This window comes from Pholis gunnellus (genome assembly GCF_910591455.1).
Source record: "Pholis gunnellus genome assembly, chromosome: 4".
NCBI classification, from domain to species: Eukaryota; Metazoa; Chordata; class Actinopteri; order Perciformes; family Pholidae; genus Pholis; species Pholis gunnellus.
In genome coordinates, this window is record NC_136530.1 from 10457628 (window position 1) to 10471875 (window position 14248).

Below are 14248 nucleotides of genomic sequence, written 5' to 3' on the forward strand. Positions count from 1 at the left end.
TTTCTTCAATGCCAAATGGTAAACAGTGCAATTTCCAGCTACCCTGCTGAGTAGCTGTCACTCCGCCTCAACTGGTGTTATATTAAAATGCTTCGTAAATTAGCATTACCTGAGGCATAAACCGTACAGGAAGTGACTGTGGGCTTCAGCTGCAGACATTAATTAGAGCAAATACGTGTCCTATTCGGACATATTATGTGTAATATATTTCTACAACCGCAGCCAAGTGTAACATTGACCCTTGTTAGGTCCATGGACACATTCCCACTCCCACACAGGCATTAAAGCCAACATCTTACAAGATTTGTGTAGCGCCGGGCTTTTTAATGGTGCCAGGACTAGTGCTCATTCAATAATATACTAAGTGGACAATGCTGTGAACCAGTGTCATTTCCCAACCTTTATTAGTGTTACAACCACACAGAGGAACATTTACAATGCAATTTTCCTACCTGAGTTTCTCATCTTTGAATCACATGGAAAGATTTGGCTTCTCTAACACATACGGTGAAATGAGCTCTCTCTACTCTGCAGCGCTTGGAGAATAAGCGGAACAATAAGCAAATAAATTCCCCAGAAAACAATTCACCAATTTTACCCTTCAAGGTGCTCTGGACTTACTTATAACCTGAGTCAAAAGTATATTTTGTCCATGGCAAAATAATTAAACCTGTTTTTTTTTTCTTCAAATAGTACCAAAAACACAAACCATTAAAAAGCAACTGGCATTTGACAAAAAATCTCACATTTATTTTATTTGTTATACAAGTGTTGAACTTTACATCAGTCTTAAGTGATGAGCCCCTTGGTAACATGTTTACATAAAAAAACATGAGCTACAGTACAGCATGTATACCAGTGCTGGAAAATATTCACACATTTCCCCTTTATTTTTTGGAAAGATTTTAATAAATAAAATGTCCAAACCCAGGCGGAAGAACTACATTTATGATAGAAACTTTATTGTCAAAAGTCCTTGCCCATCACTCTGCCATGACTGTTAAAAAGATCTATTTCATTCATAATTACACACAAAAAATGTGCAATGCATAAATCACTTTAACTGGGTTTTTGCATTCCCATTCTACTGAAGTTAATGCCACTTTGGCAAAATCATATAGACATATGTCAATGGAACTCAGTAAGCAAAAAACACTGTTCACGAGTGGGAAAAAGTGATAATGCATCTTTGTAATTTGTTGAATCCTCCTTCCTTTCCTTAAGCCTTTACATTCAAACATACTACCATGAATGAAGTGTTGGAACCATAAACACACTGTATAACATATGTGCAACTTCTACACAATAGTTTCTCAAACGTTAAACTTTGCAATTAAAAGGTTTCTTCATATTAACGTTTTTCCATGATTTTTTTTATTTTACACTAGCAATACAACAAAATATATATTTCAGCCATTTTCCTTGACAACAGTTCAATGTACAGTTGAGAAAATATAAGGCCAGGGGCTTGATTGCTAGTGGTTATACAATCCAAACTTCAAGGTGACTGAGAGCGACGCTGGGCAACCAGGACCTTATATTCCTTTTCTGACAGTCTGATCGGGAACATTTTACAAACAGAGTCCACATCCTGATCCAGGGGTGTTGTTTTGTTCACAATAATAATAAAAAAACAGGCTTCAACAAGGATGTGGGGAAGTGTATATACAACCTTTTGACCGGGAAATTGCTGATATGATGGAGCCAGTAATGTTTCTTTTTTTTGTCTTTTATTTTATTTTCGTACCTTAAATTTTTCTCAATTTTTAAACAGCAGCAGCACATTTAAATACATAGTTGGCTTGTCTCTTAAAATTGAAATTTGACTCTGCATTTATGTACAGTCTCATTAAAACGTTGCACGGCCATCGCTGTGCGTCAAGTCTGTTGGTCTGCAGGGAAGGGAGGAAGAGTGGCATGTCTGGGGGAAAGGAGATTGCAATGCAGCTGGAGGAGGAGGGTTTGTAAATGACTAGTGTGTATGACGGGGCTTCTCTTCAAAAATAAAACGATCACTTCCCTTCTTTTCACTGGTGTGTCCTTCAAGAGGTCAGGGCTGCAAAAGGGGAGGAAGAGGTTTGGGGATGATTTAAATAGCCTAGATTTAAAGGCTGGTCACCAACTGCATCTGTCCTTCCCGTACATCGCCTTCAGGGAAGCAGCCATCTTTAGTGATCGGAATAATGTAACCATCACTGCCCCCTCGGCCTATCTGGTAATAGGCTTGGAGCTGTTGGCCAGCCCCTAGGTTAGGCATGCTCTTGTAGTAAACGTCTTCAGTCTCACTCCCCTTGCAGGGGGACAGGTCCTCCACCACGTCGGGGCTGCTCTCGGGGTGTGGAGAGTCCCTCAGATTAGGCATACTAGTGTACAAGGAGTCTCTGTTTGGGGACTGCAGACTATCGTCGGGGTTGGTGGGTGTCAGCTGGCTGACAAAGGTCTCAACTCCCCCGTCGGTCCTCACCTTCTTCTGGGGTGCGTACAGAAGCGAGTGAGTCCGCTGGGGGATGAGCGGCGCCTCCAACTCCTGCTGATGGTGCAGCTCAAGACCCACCGTGTCGCCCACGTGCACCAAAGACGAAGCGTCGGCTACGATAGCGTCGTCTTCGCTGCTGCTGCTGCTGTTGCTGCTGCCGCCGCCCACCACCGTCACCTTGGGCGGAGCCCGCTCCGTGTGGTGGTGATGGTGGTGGTACTGCGGGGGCTGCTGGTGGTGGGGTGGATGATGTAAACTGTGGTGCTGCTGCTGCTGCTGCTGCTGCTGCTGTTGCTGTTGCTGATGGTGGCTTTTGTTACAGGCACGCAGGTTGTTGTGTACTAGCTCAGAGATGATCATTTTCTCAAAGGCAGCATCGTCCAGACTGAGGCCGCAGTCTACTACCTGCACGCTGTTGCCAAAATCCCCATTGCGGAGTGAGTAGCTATTGTTAAAGTTACCATTTAGCGGTAGAGTATCCATTGCACTTGTATCCCTCACCACATTGTTCAGTGAGTGCCCTGGAAAGAGGGGGACATGTGGGGGATGTTACATTAGTCAACAGCAATAATCATTATATAAAAAAGGAGCAAAAGTGAGTTTAATGCTGTTTAGGATGCAGTTTCACATAGAAACTCAAATCAAATTAAGCCATGCTGTAAATCCGTTAGTTAGGCACAATTCTTAGACGCATATACATATATGCATATACGTATAAGCATATACATATAAGCATATAGGCATATATGTATAAACATATATGCATATACGTATACATATATATACACACACATATATGTGCATGCATTGATTGCAATGAGAAATCATTTTACTTTCTCACATATACATTTTGACTGTCCCTTTTAAAAAAATGGCTTCATTATAAGCAGAGCATTGTGCGTTTTAGTCTGCCACAAAAGTGACAAAGCAACCCAAAAGATCCCAAACAACATTAAGACACATACAATCACCATCACAACACACCGGGCAAAAGTAGATGTCCACAAGTATGAAGCCACAAACGGGCAAGCTACAACACTTACAGGTTGTCTAGCAACTAATAGGTTTGATGTGCCGAGGGAAAGAAAAAAAAAAAACAGAGAGATGGGAAAAGATGACATAGACAGAGAGGGGAAGTAGTTATGTATCAACATGGGACAGCCATCTTTGTTCTCACTACAAGGGGAGCCCACAAGCAGCACTCCACCATCACCACACACAGCAGGTGAAAAGACTCACTTTAGACAACTCACATCATGTCTGTCTGCTCAGGCTATCTGGTCTAAGAGCAGCTGATGTACAAAAGAAAGTAAAATGATTTATTGTAACATGAAGAAGAATCACTCAAAAGAACAACAAAACGTAAAGTAAAAGTCTTAACTGCAAATTAGCAAGAGCAAGGGTTCAGCAAATAAAACAAACAAGCATTGAATCGCTTTTACTTTTGTGAATTAGCCAACCGCTACTTTTTTGTGGATGAAGATTTTTTTTTTTTTTTTTTTTTGCTTGTGTTGATACACTTTCTGTCCATTAGTTGGCAGCTTGTGTACCCAAAGCTGGCAAAGGTCAGAGCTTGCCCGCAGCCCAGCACTTGGCATCCGTCACAGTGACAGTTCCCAGTGAGACCCCGGTCACTAGCAGAACAGCTCAAGAATAACACAGCCGCTGCAGAGGTCATGTTAGGAATTTCTCAAAGCATGGAGGTCATGGAAAACAGCCGAAATAAGGATAAATATTAGCTACGCCATGATTGAGAGAGGAGATAAAGGAAAAAATGTGCTCTGCTATGGCTAACATGCCTCCTTGAAGAACACAGATGTAAAACATTAAGGTGAAGACTAATAGGATATTTTACAGAAAGGTTTGTCTTTGTCCAAAATAAGGGGGGAGTAATTGTGATTGCAAGAGGCATGTTAAAAGTGCAGCTTTCACGGAGCCTATTGGAAATTAAGAGAAATGACAAGAAAGTTGTGGGAAAAAAAAGGAGAATAAGGAAAAAAAGAAACAGCTGCTGCCATGACATCCATGTGTTTGTGCCTGCTAGGAGGCAATTTAGTGTCCAGACAGGTGCTGCCTGGAAAGGTGTGAGGGGAATACTACTGGACACAGAGTGCTGAATGCCACAGGACAGAGGACAGACATTTTGGGAGAAAAGATAAGAAAGAAAAGAAAATGAAACCTCGATTCAAAAAATGCTTCTTTCTGCCAGAAAAAAGCGACACATTTTTGGTCGGATAAAATCACAAATTAAGCAGAAGAGAGAGAGAGAGAAGCGGAGTTTTGGGGCATTTGCGATAAAGCTGTGAGATCTGGAAGATTTCTTCAAATGACGAGATAAATCTTTTTATTTCTTTTCAGATTAGAGTAGAATTTGGGTGGATAATTTTGTGAACCACTTGCTCACTGAGTGTGTGTTAATGGCCTAAAGTAAACCGAGTGATTGTGCCAGGGTTTTGGTTGTTTTTAATAAGCATGCTGAAAAAAATTTACATTTGATAGGCAAAGTTAAGTTTTACTCCCATACTTGTCTCTCTGAAGGTCACTAGAGGGAAGCACAGGGGAAAAGCACAAAACATGACAAAAGATGCCATTTCAGTATCAAAATAGAACAACACACATAATCGCAGCAGTCTTCACAGGGATATGCTTAAATGCCATGTGCAATTGAGATATAGTGACTTTACATTTTGTTTAGTATATCAGTTATTACCAAATATGTCTATACACAGACAATGTAATGCCAAAGTTGCATTAAGTGGATCTGCATTAAGCGGCATAGATTTTGATTGCACTGTAACACGTTTTAATGGGAAAGCTCCCTCTAAAACACACACAAAATAACAGAGCACCTGACAAATTCAGGGGCATAAATCTTAATAATCATGCAGTTTATACTACAGCTTCAGGTCAACACCACTGTTTACATTATCTCAAGGCAGAGCATGTAGTATCTCTTCCCCATCTTAATCATTATGTCCCGCTCAGTTTGGATAAGAGAAATATGAGAACACAGAGGGTGGGTCGAGACGAGCCACAAAAATCTCCGCTCTACATGAAAACATGTGCGCACAGTATGTACTCTATCGAGTATTTGGGAGACAATGATTCAGAAGGAAAGGCGATACTGCAGAACATCCTGCTTTTCATTGGGCCTCTGTATACTCAACTAAAGAGACAAAGAGGAAGAGAAACAAAGGAGGCAAAGAGAGAAAGAAAAGCCTGAATGCAGGTGAAAGTATTAAGTAAGCACACCTGGCGAGTTAAACACTGGAGCCGTGGGGTTGTTACACACGATTGTCTCGGCCAGTAAGGTGTTATAAGGGTTGTTAGTGCCTTGTGGTCGAAGAAGAGGATTTGTTAGTAGATAATTCCCGGTCATTCCTGGAGTGGCAAGACAGAAGAGGAGTTAAGTGTGGCGCAGTCAGCCGACAGTGATTGAAAGTTTCATGGAGAAAAAAAAAGGAAGAAATTTTGTTGAAATTTTGTCTTTCGAGGCGTGAAGTGCCACCTAGGGTGTCTGCCAAAATCTGAAACTAGGGTGTTTATTTTGAAGTTGAGAACGCAGATTACATTTAGAGAAGCGACTGGGGAGAAGCAAGAAACCAGAAAAACGTTTGCAGGCTTTCCTGACGTTTTACAACCATTAGGTACATTTTTTTACTTCTCATGTGCATTTATTATGTGCGTTGCAAGTCGTTTAATTTAAAAATAAATGTGCTTATTCGTGTTTTTCACAAGCTGTATTTACTTAATATTAATACCACAAACCACGGGCAAATATTTCACTGTTTGAACCAGGTCCAAATATAAAATCTCCCCTAAGACAAAGAGCAGAATTCTTCCAAGTTTTTTTTATATCAAAATCTTTTTTTAGCCTCAAATTTGGCCAGACCCTTGCAAACCTCATGTTACTTTCAGTTTTCCCCCGCCTGTGTTTTAAGGATCTGAGGTATTTCAACTGCCATTTATCACCAGTGTTAAATGCCATCTGTCATGTTGGGAAGTCTCCAGGGATGTTTTTAATGACAGGGAAGTGCTTCCAGGAGATAGAGCACTCCTTTAGTGCACCGACACTCCAGGGTAACTAGGCTGCTACACCCCAGAGTGATCAATATCCAACCTTTACATTAACATCTCCAGGAAACGGTACTGTAGGGGGCTAAAAAAAAAAAAAAAAAGCCCTACGTCTATATTGCTACAGTTGTATTGGGGAGTCAAAAACGTACTTCAAGGCCCTGGGTGTAAAGTTTTCCTTGTGTGAAGTGGTAGCAAAAAAAGAAAGCGAAGGCAAAGAGCGGCAGCGACAGGAGTCGGTGGAGGGTAGAGGAGGGAGGGAAGTTAAACCACCTCGGTGTAAAACCCCTCTCTTCCTTTGCATGCTTGGAAAGCCATTTTCAGAGGCAGCAGAAAGCCTAACATCACACTAAGCACTCCAGGTCAGTCAGAGTTGAACATCATCTTCTCATCATCATGTTTGTGCTCAAGCTAAATAATAAATGGCAGTTTTTTTTTCTCCTCCCTCCCTCATAAATCCCCCTGTAAAGTAACAGAGGTCACCTTACATGCCAGGCAACAAATGGCCTCTCTCTGCGTGTTCAGATTTTCCTGAAATAAAAGTTTTTTTTTTTTTCCTTCGCCTTTTTAGTTTTGTCGATGATTCCCCTGAGCCTGGTTATGAACTTTAGACAGCAAGCACTTAAATTAAAAAAAAAAGCTCCTCCAGTCTTGCCCCAATTTGAGACTGACGTTAGCAGCCAGAATGACAGAGCACAGAGTATTTGCGGACGGATTTTCGTAATCCTTCGTTGGCAGAACCCGGAGACTAGACTAAAGGTCTACATCTCTTTTTCCTTTTTTTTTCTGACCGAACTGCTCTGTCTTTTCAAACTGAAGGCATTCATCACGATTAGGATCCTATACTGCGGTGTGAGAAGGAGGTATTTTTAGCTGGATGATGAAATGTGTGCATAGGTGTGCATGTGGAGAGACATGAGGTGTGAACTGACCTTGGTTAAGGGTGGAGGTGCTGTTGATGTCACCTGAGATAAAGGAGGACTCGGATTGCTTTCTTACGGTGTCATTCCACATTCTCCTGATACGACTCTGTCAGGTCAACAAGGGACAGTCATTAGGAGCCTGCTCACCTTTCAGATCAACTTCCATTGATTGTCTATGTACATACTACTGACTTTACCACCCCTCACATGCATACTAGTATGCAGTGAGGCAAGGGCAGCACTAATGCTCACTTTCTCTGTATGTCTTTCAAAACTAATTAACGTGAGTCAACCTTTGAACGACTTCAGCTCCAGCCACAAGTACCTTGAATAAGGCTGGAGGTTAAAGTATAAAAGGGATGCGTCTCCATAAGCACAATACATCTGGAGGTATCGTCTAATAAGGACTATAAGCTTTTAACAAGAAAGGGATAAAGCAAATATGTTTTATCATTTTTTCTGTTGTTTTCTCTCCCCGCAGTAAAATGTGCCTGCAATGCTCTTTAAACAGTGCAGTACTATCGCCCATGCACATGACGTTAGTGAGAAAAAAAAGATAAAAGCAAGTGCTAAAGGGGGCAGAGCAGAAGAAAGGTACTCATGCAGTACAGCAGATGCTGCTTGTATAATGTGGCATCATGTTTGTGTCACTTGATCTACCTCTGAAGCTAAAGTGCACGACGCTAATGATGACAGTACATTCTCATGAGCAATTGATTAAACTTTGGGGTTTTATAAATGTAAATGAGCTGTATGGTGACAGTGTGTGTGTGTGTGTGTGTGTGCAGGAAACACTGTGCTCTTCTACGTGTTGACACTCGGCGAGTCTTTGACAGTATGAAGCTGGTGGTCTACCTGTGTACCAGAAGAGTAGCGTGCGCTGGTCCGTGTGGTGGAAGTCTTTGCAGAACCGTGTGAGCTCTCGGTTGGCAGCCCTCCGCAGCAGTACGTGTGGCGGAAGCACTTGCTGTACTCTTTGCGGACCTGCGTGAGCAAACAGCCGAGTGTTTACTTACAGTACGTTGTTGACTTTACATGCGACTTCGCCAAGATCTTGAAGCCAGCAGTGTTTGTTCTTTATCTCAGCATGTGGTGCTCTGGGTATTCTGCATTCTGGTGCAAAAGGTTCTGTTCAAATTCAGGAACGTTTTCACCTTGAAAGAGAAGTCCCTTGTCTTTGAGCACTGCGGATGACGAGAAAACTTACTTTTTTTTGGAGAAGACAGTGGAAGATGAAGATGAACATTCCCTGGAAGGTGTTGAATATGGTGAAGAGGTATGCCATGACAATCGAGGCCTCATTGATGAAGAAGAGACCGAAGGACCAGGTGAGACCCAGCAGACACAGCAAAGCGAAGGCACCCATGACCCAGGATCTGAAGGACAGCAAAAAAAAACCCGGCAAAAACAAAAAGGAGAGGACGAATCCAGCGTGAGAGGCATTTAGTGATCCGACAGGATGATGAGTGGGATTTGCAATCACCATAACTATGGAAAAACTAGGAAAAAAGCTGTAAACCAGGTGAGAGGAAAACAATAAAATGACAAACAACACCTATGCCATCCTCACAAACCCTTCCCCGACCGTCCCCACCCCTCCATCCCCACACACACACACTCTCAGCCCAAACTGGAATGCAGTCCCTGCCTTCAAACAGACACGAAGGAAGTAAAAACCTTAATCTGGTTTTCTGTAAATAACTTATGAGTTAGAACATACAGACCAGCAAGCACAGCGTGTTTGAAAAACATCATTTGATACTATTATATACTTAATATTTATCTAGTGAGTGTGTTATCAGAGCTGGAGAACTAGGCAGATGTGGAAAGAGTTCAAGGAAAAAAGGAGGTTCCCCGCCTCGTGTGTGAAGGTCCTGTGGAGCCTTCAGACACCAGCAGCGGTCACAGGTCAGCGCTCAAACACACAACAACAACACTGAATTTCAAAATGATGGACACGGTGAAAGTGAACAGTCACAAGGACAGTGGATGAGTAGCTTTGAAGCTGCAGCTTGGAAGAGTATGAACCGGCGGAAAAAAGGAAAAGAAAGAATAAACGGGGAGAGAGGATAAACTACAAGCTGAAGACGAGACTTCTGGGCAACATGTCCTTACTTGATAAACCGTTTATTATCTTCATAGCTAGAGAGCATGATAAGCAGGAAGAGAGAAACACAATTAGATCAGAGCGCATAACAGTGTGCGTTAGTCGGCATTTGAGCACGATATCTTCAACTTTGAGCCAAGGGAAATCTGGGAGGCAAAGAGTCTGACAGAGTTGTATTTTTTTTGATGTTGATGATTCAATTACAAAAGTCAAGAGCACATTGTCCTGTGGGCGAATTTGCATTCATGCTATTGAATGCGTGGGTGGTGATGTGTGGGTGACATAAATTATCTGAGGTATATAGTAGAAGCTTACCCAGGCAAATCTGTATTATAGTAGCCGTCACAAACGCGATAATTACTGGTGTGGATCGCAGAACAGAGAGAGGAGGAGAATGACAGGAGAAGAGAAAGGACAGGGTGTGCGTTAACTTTGCCTTCTCATGCAGCATGCAATGACACTGGTGCTAAACTGACTTTCAGACCGAACTTCAGCACATAAATACACAAGGAAACAGCTGTTAATACACCATCTCTTTCCGCAGTATAAGCATAAGAGAAATCATTTCATCCACGTACAAATGCACACCGTGTTCAGTACATGTGTTCTGTTGTGGTTTGCTTGATAAGGGAGTAGTCTATCTGAAATAAACCCAGAAGTCTAAATAAGAACCTTTCTGACGGTTCTCCCAGATTGCAGTTTTACCACAGTGCTGTAATGTTGCACACAATCATTAAGGAAAATTGAAAAATAACAAACACTGGATGAAAATAGCCGAACTGCTGCTCCTACACAGAGTGGTGGAAGAAATAGAATTGTGCAGAATGACGTGGGGCTTTGCTACTGCGAGTAACAAAACCATATCACCCCAAATGGAAAAGGCCTTGATTTTCAGCCTGCAATAAAGAGCAATAAATATTGTTTTCACAGAAGTGCAAAAAAACCCCCAAAGCAAAACAGTTAGTCCTTCAGAAAAACTTCCTGAAGCAGAAAACGTCATAATTGCTGAGGCAATGCTGAATTGCTGAAAGCCTTAGCTTGAAGGGGATAGTGGGGTGGTGGTCGGGTGGTGGCGGTTGTGTAGCGGAGGAATTTTTTCTGACGCTGAGATCTCGAAAAAAAAAAAGGTTTGACATGTTCCAGCGGCAAACACACATGGTAACTGTTCCACTGTACCCCACCCGAGCAGAGCTAACAGCGCATAGTTCAGTTGCAGCCGTAGAGTGACGAGTGCGTGTCATGCCCATGCAATTCTGTGGCTTTAAAAAAATACAACAAAAGGGCTAAAAGATGACTCACAGAGTATGTGTAGTCATCATGCCATAAGTCTCATTACAAAACTGTGCAAAGTTGAGTAAAAAATAATGCATTTCTCTGGTGGAGCTTCTGATCTGGATCATTTCCGCCGGAAAAATCAAAATGAATGTATTCTAGTGTCACTTGGTAGTGCAATTTGTCTTGGAGGTGGGGAAGGTAAAGCAGTTTTTCCATGAAACATCAAAAAAAATAAATATAGGAAAAAAATAAAATCATAAGAGTAAAAGAGACTTAGTTTACCTGGGGCTGGTGGCAGAATAGCACCAGTGCTAAATTGCTGATAAGCAGGAGAAATAGAGGGGGGGGGGGGGGGGGGGGGGGGGGGGGGGGGGGGGAGATGTTCAGCATTTGACCCTTTACTTACTTTATATTCTCCATTCGGCTGGAGTCTGGTTTCAGGGTGGTAGAGTGCTTCACCATTTTGTACATTGTGATGACCAGGAAGATGAGATTGAGCTGTCAAAACAGAGTAATGACAGTGTTAATACATGAAGATGTATGACGCAACATTTAGCAGGCACAGAGAACAAAAAAAAACCTGTTAATTTGTCTATAAGTATTAAAAGAGGAGAGCCTTCAAATCTCTGCATGTCCACAGACTAATCCAATAAACATCTATCGTTCCAGCCAGGCTCAGACGGGGCCGACTGGCGCCAAATTTAGTGTCATTCTATATCAATAAGAGCATGGAAATGCATTAAAATCCATCACAGTAAAAGAAAAAAAAGAGAAAGAATGAAACAGGCACACAGCAGCAGTCTGGCAAAGTCAGAAGGGAATGAAATGTAGCAGGAGAAATAAGAGACCTCCTTGTTGTACAAAACAACTGCATATCATTTTATGCACATAGTGAAATATTATAAGGTGTAACCAGCTACAAAAGGCTTGAGGGAACATGGTATATTTTGCTCGATTCTTGTGTGTGGACAGATGAAAAAAGAGAGAAAGAAAGAGGGAGATGGAGCTTGCTTGCTTGCTTGCTTTAATGTATTAAATCTTAAGGGAGCCAGTGGCACATATCAGGTTGAGACAAGGATACTATGTGCTGTGTTTCAGAGCGCATTTGTTCGGTACCTTAAAAATCAATACCGTGATTTAGAGACACAAAGGCTGGTCGGGCCAGCAAGGAGCTGCTCCAAATAATTCACTTCAAAAACATTTCTTTTGGGGCAAAGTAGTCCCTGACACAGCATGTACATGCACTCACAGCAGAGGTACCAGACTGTGTTTGTACTGCAAGCCAGGTATGTATAAATAATGCCAAAGGAATATCTAAAGAAATTGAAGTGTGTATCGCCAATAGTGCATATCAAAGAATCACAAACACCGAAAAATACAATGTCAGAGGCAACGCGCATACATTTGCAATATGTATGCGCGTGGAAAAAAAAGTGTATTTCCGTGGTATCTTGTTATCAGAAGACAAAAGCAGATGCTTTGCCAGTATGAGAGCATGAAATAAATGAATGACCTTTGTGTGCTGGACTCGGAGCATTCACTCTTGAACATAAATTGTCCGTGTTCTGGAGCACGCTGCTATCAAAAGACTGCCTGTGATCAATACATCACCCCTCCACATGCAATCAACTCACAGCGCTGCTCACAATAACCCAGGCAGTATAAAGAGAAGAAAAGGGGGGGGGGGGGGGATCCTAAATTGTGAAACTTTCTTTTATATCACAGACGGCACCGCAACTATGTTTTGTTTCACAGCGATCAGCCATTATTTCTATCAGCCGCCTCTATGAGTCAGACGGTGGGGGGAGGGGACGACGGACAGGAGGGCGAGGACTTTTGAAAAACCCTTTCACACAGCCTAGAGTGGTGACATGGATCCAATGAGACAGAGGAGAGGGACACAGTACTTTAAAGTAACACGGCAGCGCGGCACATGTTCCCTCCCCCACCGACATGCTCTCGCAGCCCTTCCTGGGGGGATCCCCTTTGCTAGAGCGAAGTTGCTTTGCGTCTATCCTTCACTCTGTCTCTGAATCATCACTGCAAGCCATGCAGAAGCACCTCGCCACACTGGGACTGAGGAGAAAGCTTTTTTTTTTTTCCCTTTTTTTTTTTGGTGCTGAAGTGGACTGTGTGTGTACACACTGAACTCTAAATGAACTGCTGGGGATAAAATATTAAAGGTGCAGATGGAGCTGTCCGGATGATAAGAACTGCTCCCGACGTGTCATGATCCAAGAGGCCTTGTGTTGAAGCTATCTCAAGCATACTAATGGCTCCCCCCACCACTCATTACTTCCATGTTCCCCTTTCATGGAGCTAATACCCCCTGTGCCCAGAGACAGGGAAACCTCTGCCAAAGAACAAGAATCTAAATGCCTTCCACCAGCTTTTGTTTTCAGTCAGTGTTCAGGGCCTGTTTCAGCCAGGAGCGAAAAATAAAAAAAAAAACAAACAAACAGGAAAAATAAGAAAAAGGAGAGACGAAACAAAAGGATGAGGAAAAAAAAGCATGACCACCCTAGGTCAAAAACCGATGTTATTTGGCACAAACATGGCTTGGGCGGCGGGTGGGGATCCAGACATGAGCCAAAGCAGCACTGTTTTCTCTCTTTTTTCTTTTGCTCATGTGCCTTTTCTCTCCTTCTCTCCCTCTCCCTCATTGACAAGGACAAAGCCAATTTGTAGAGAAACCAGGGTCACGAATGGTGTAGACAAACCTTGCTCCTGCATGCTCCCCTGAGATGCCCCTTTCCACAGTACTTTGTCTTTTTGAGTCAATTGTTGCACGGAATCAGAGGAGCAGTGTGCGATGCCTGAGCCAGTGCTGCAAAACCTCATTCCTGTCACACATTAGCTCTGCTACAATACATTAGCTCCTCACAGGGTCATGATTCCATCTCTCCGGTCATCACCACCGGGATCCTGATCATCATTTCCACCGCAGACCCATTTTTCATTCAAATCATTATGGAAGCAACGCACAATTTGGGAAAAAATGAGGGCCCAATTTAGGCAGAAGAAAACATATTCCTGTGTGGCTGACAGAGCATTTGCGGAGACAGGGAGACAGATATGTTTGTTTTAATACAATGTTAGCTTTCTCTCAATTATAAGCTCACACATTCAACGCATGGTGCAGAGAGAGAAACAAAAAAAATCAATGAAAACAAAAGAGAAACAGCCATTTCAACATTTACTCAAAGACATTCCAATCCAACAAAGACGTCTGTAGGTTCTCTGCACTTCCTCCTCCATTTTCAAATGCTACATGGAGTGGCAATGTCTCTTTTTGACCAAACTGTGAAACGCAGTGCAGTGAGCAGATTCGTTTTTTCATCTATTCTGTTCCAACACAGACAAAGAGCTGTGCTATTTCTTTACTTTGAAAGC

At 42.5% G+C, this 14248-nt stretch overlaps 1 protein-coding gene across 1 annotated transcript in view; it reads right to left on the minus strand.

The window, feature by feature from the left end:
- Positions 1-399: 399 nt before the first annotated feature.
- Positions 400-14248, minus strand: part of adgrl2a (adhesion G protein-coupled receptor L2a) — a gene marked incomplete at its 5' end in the record, with an annotated part of 72296 nt that continues 58447 nt past the window's right edge. The window contains 7 exons of the mRNA XM_079157500.1: positions 400-2997; positions 5001-5018; positions 5729-5857; positions 7483-7579; positions 8329-8457; positions 8681-8849; positions 11262-11353. Coding sequence (XP_079013626.1) covers positions 2105-2997; positions 5001-5018; positions 5729-5857; positions 7483-7579; positions 8329-8457; positions 8681-8849; positions 11262-11353 — 1527 coding nt within the window. The 3' untranslated portion in view covers positions 400-2104. The remainder of the gene's footprint in view (positions 2998-5000; positions 5019-5728; positions 5858-7482; positions 7580-8328; positions 8458-8680; positions 8850-11261; positions 11354-14248) is intronic.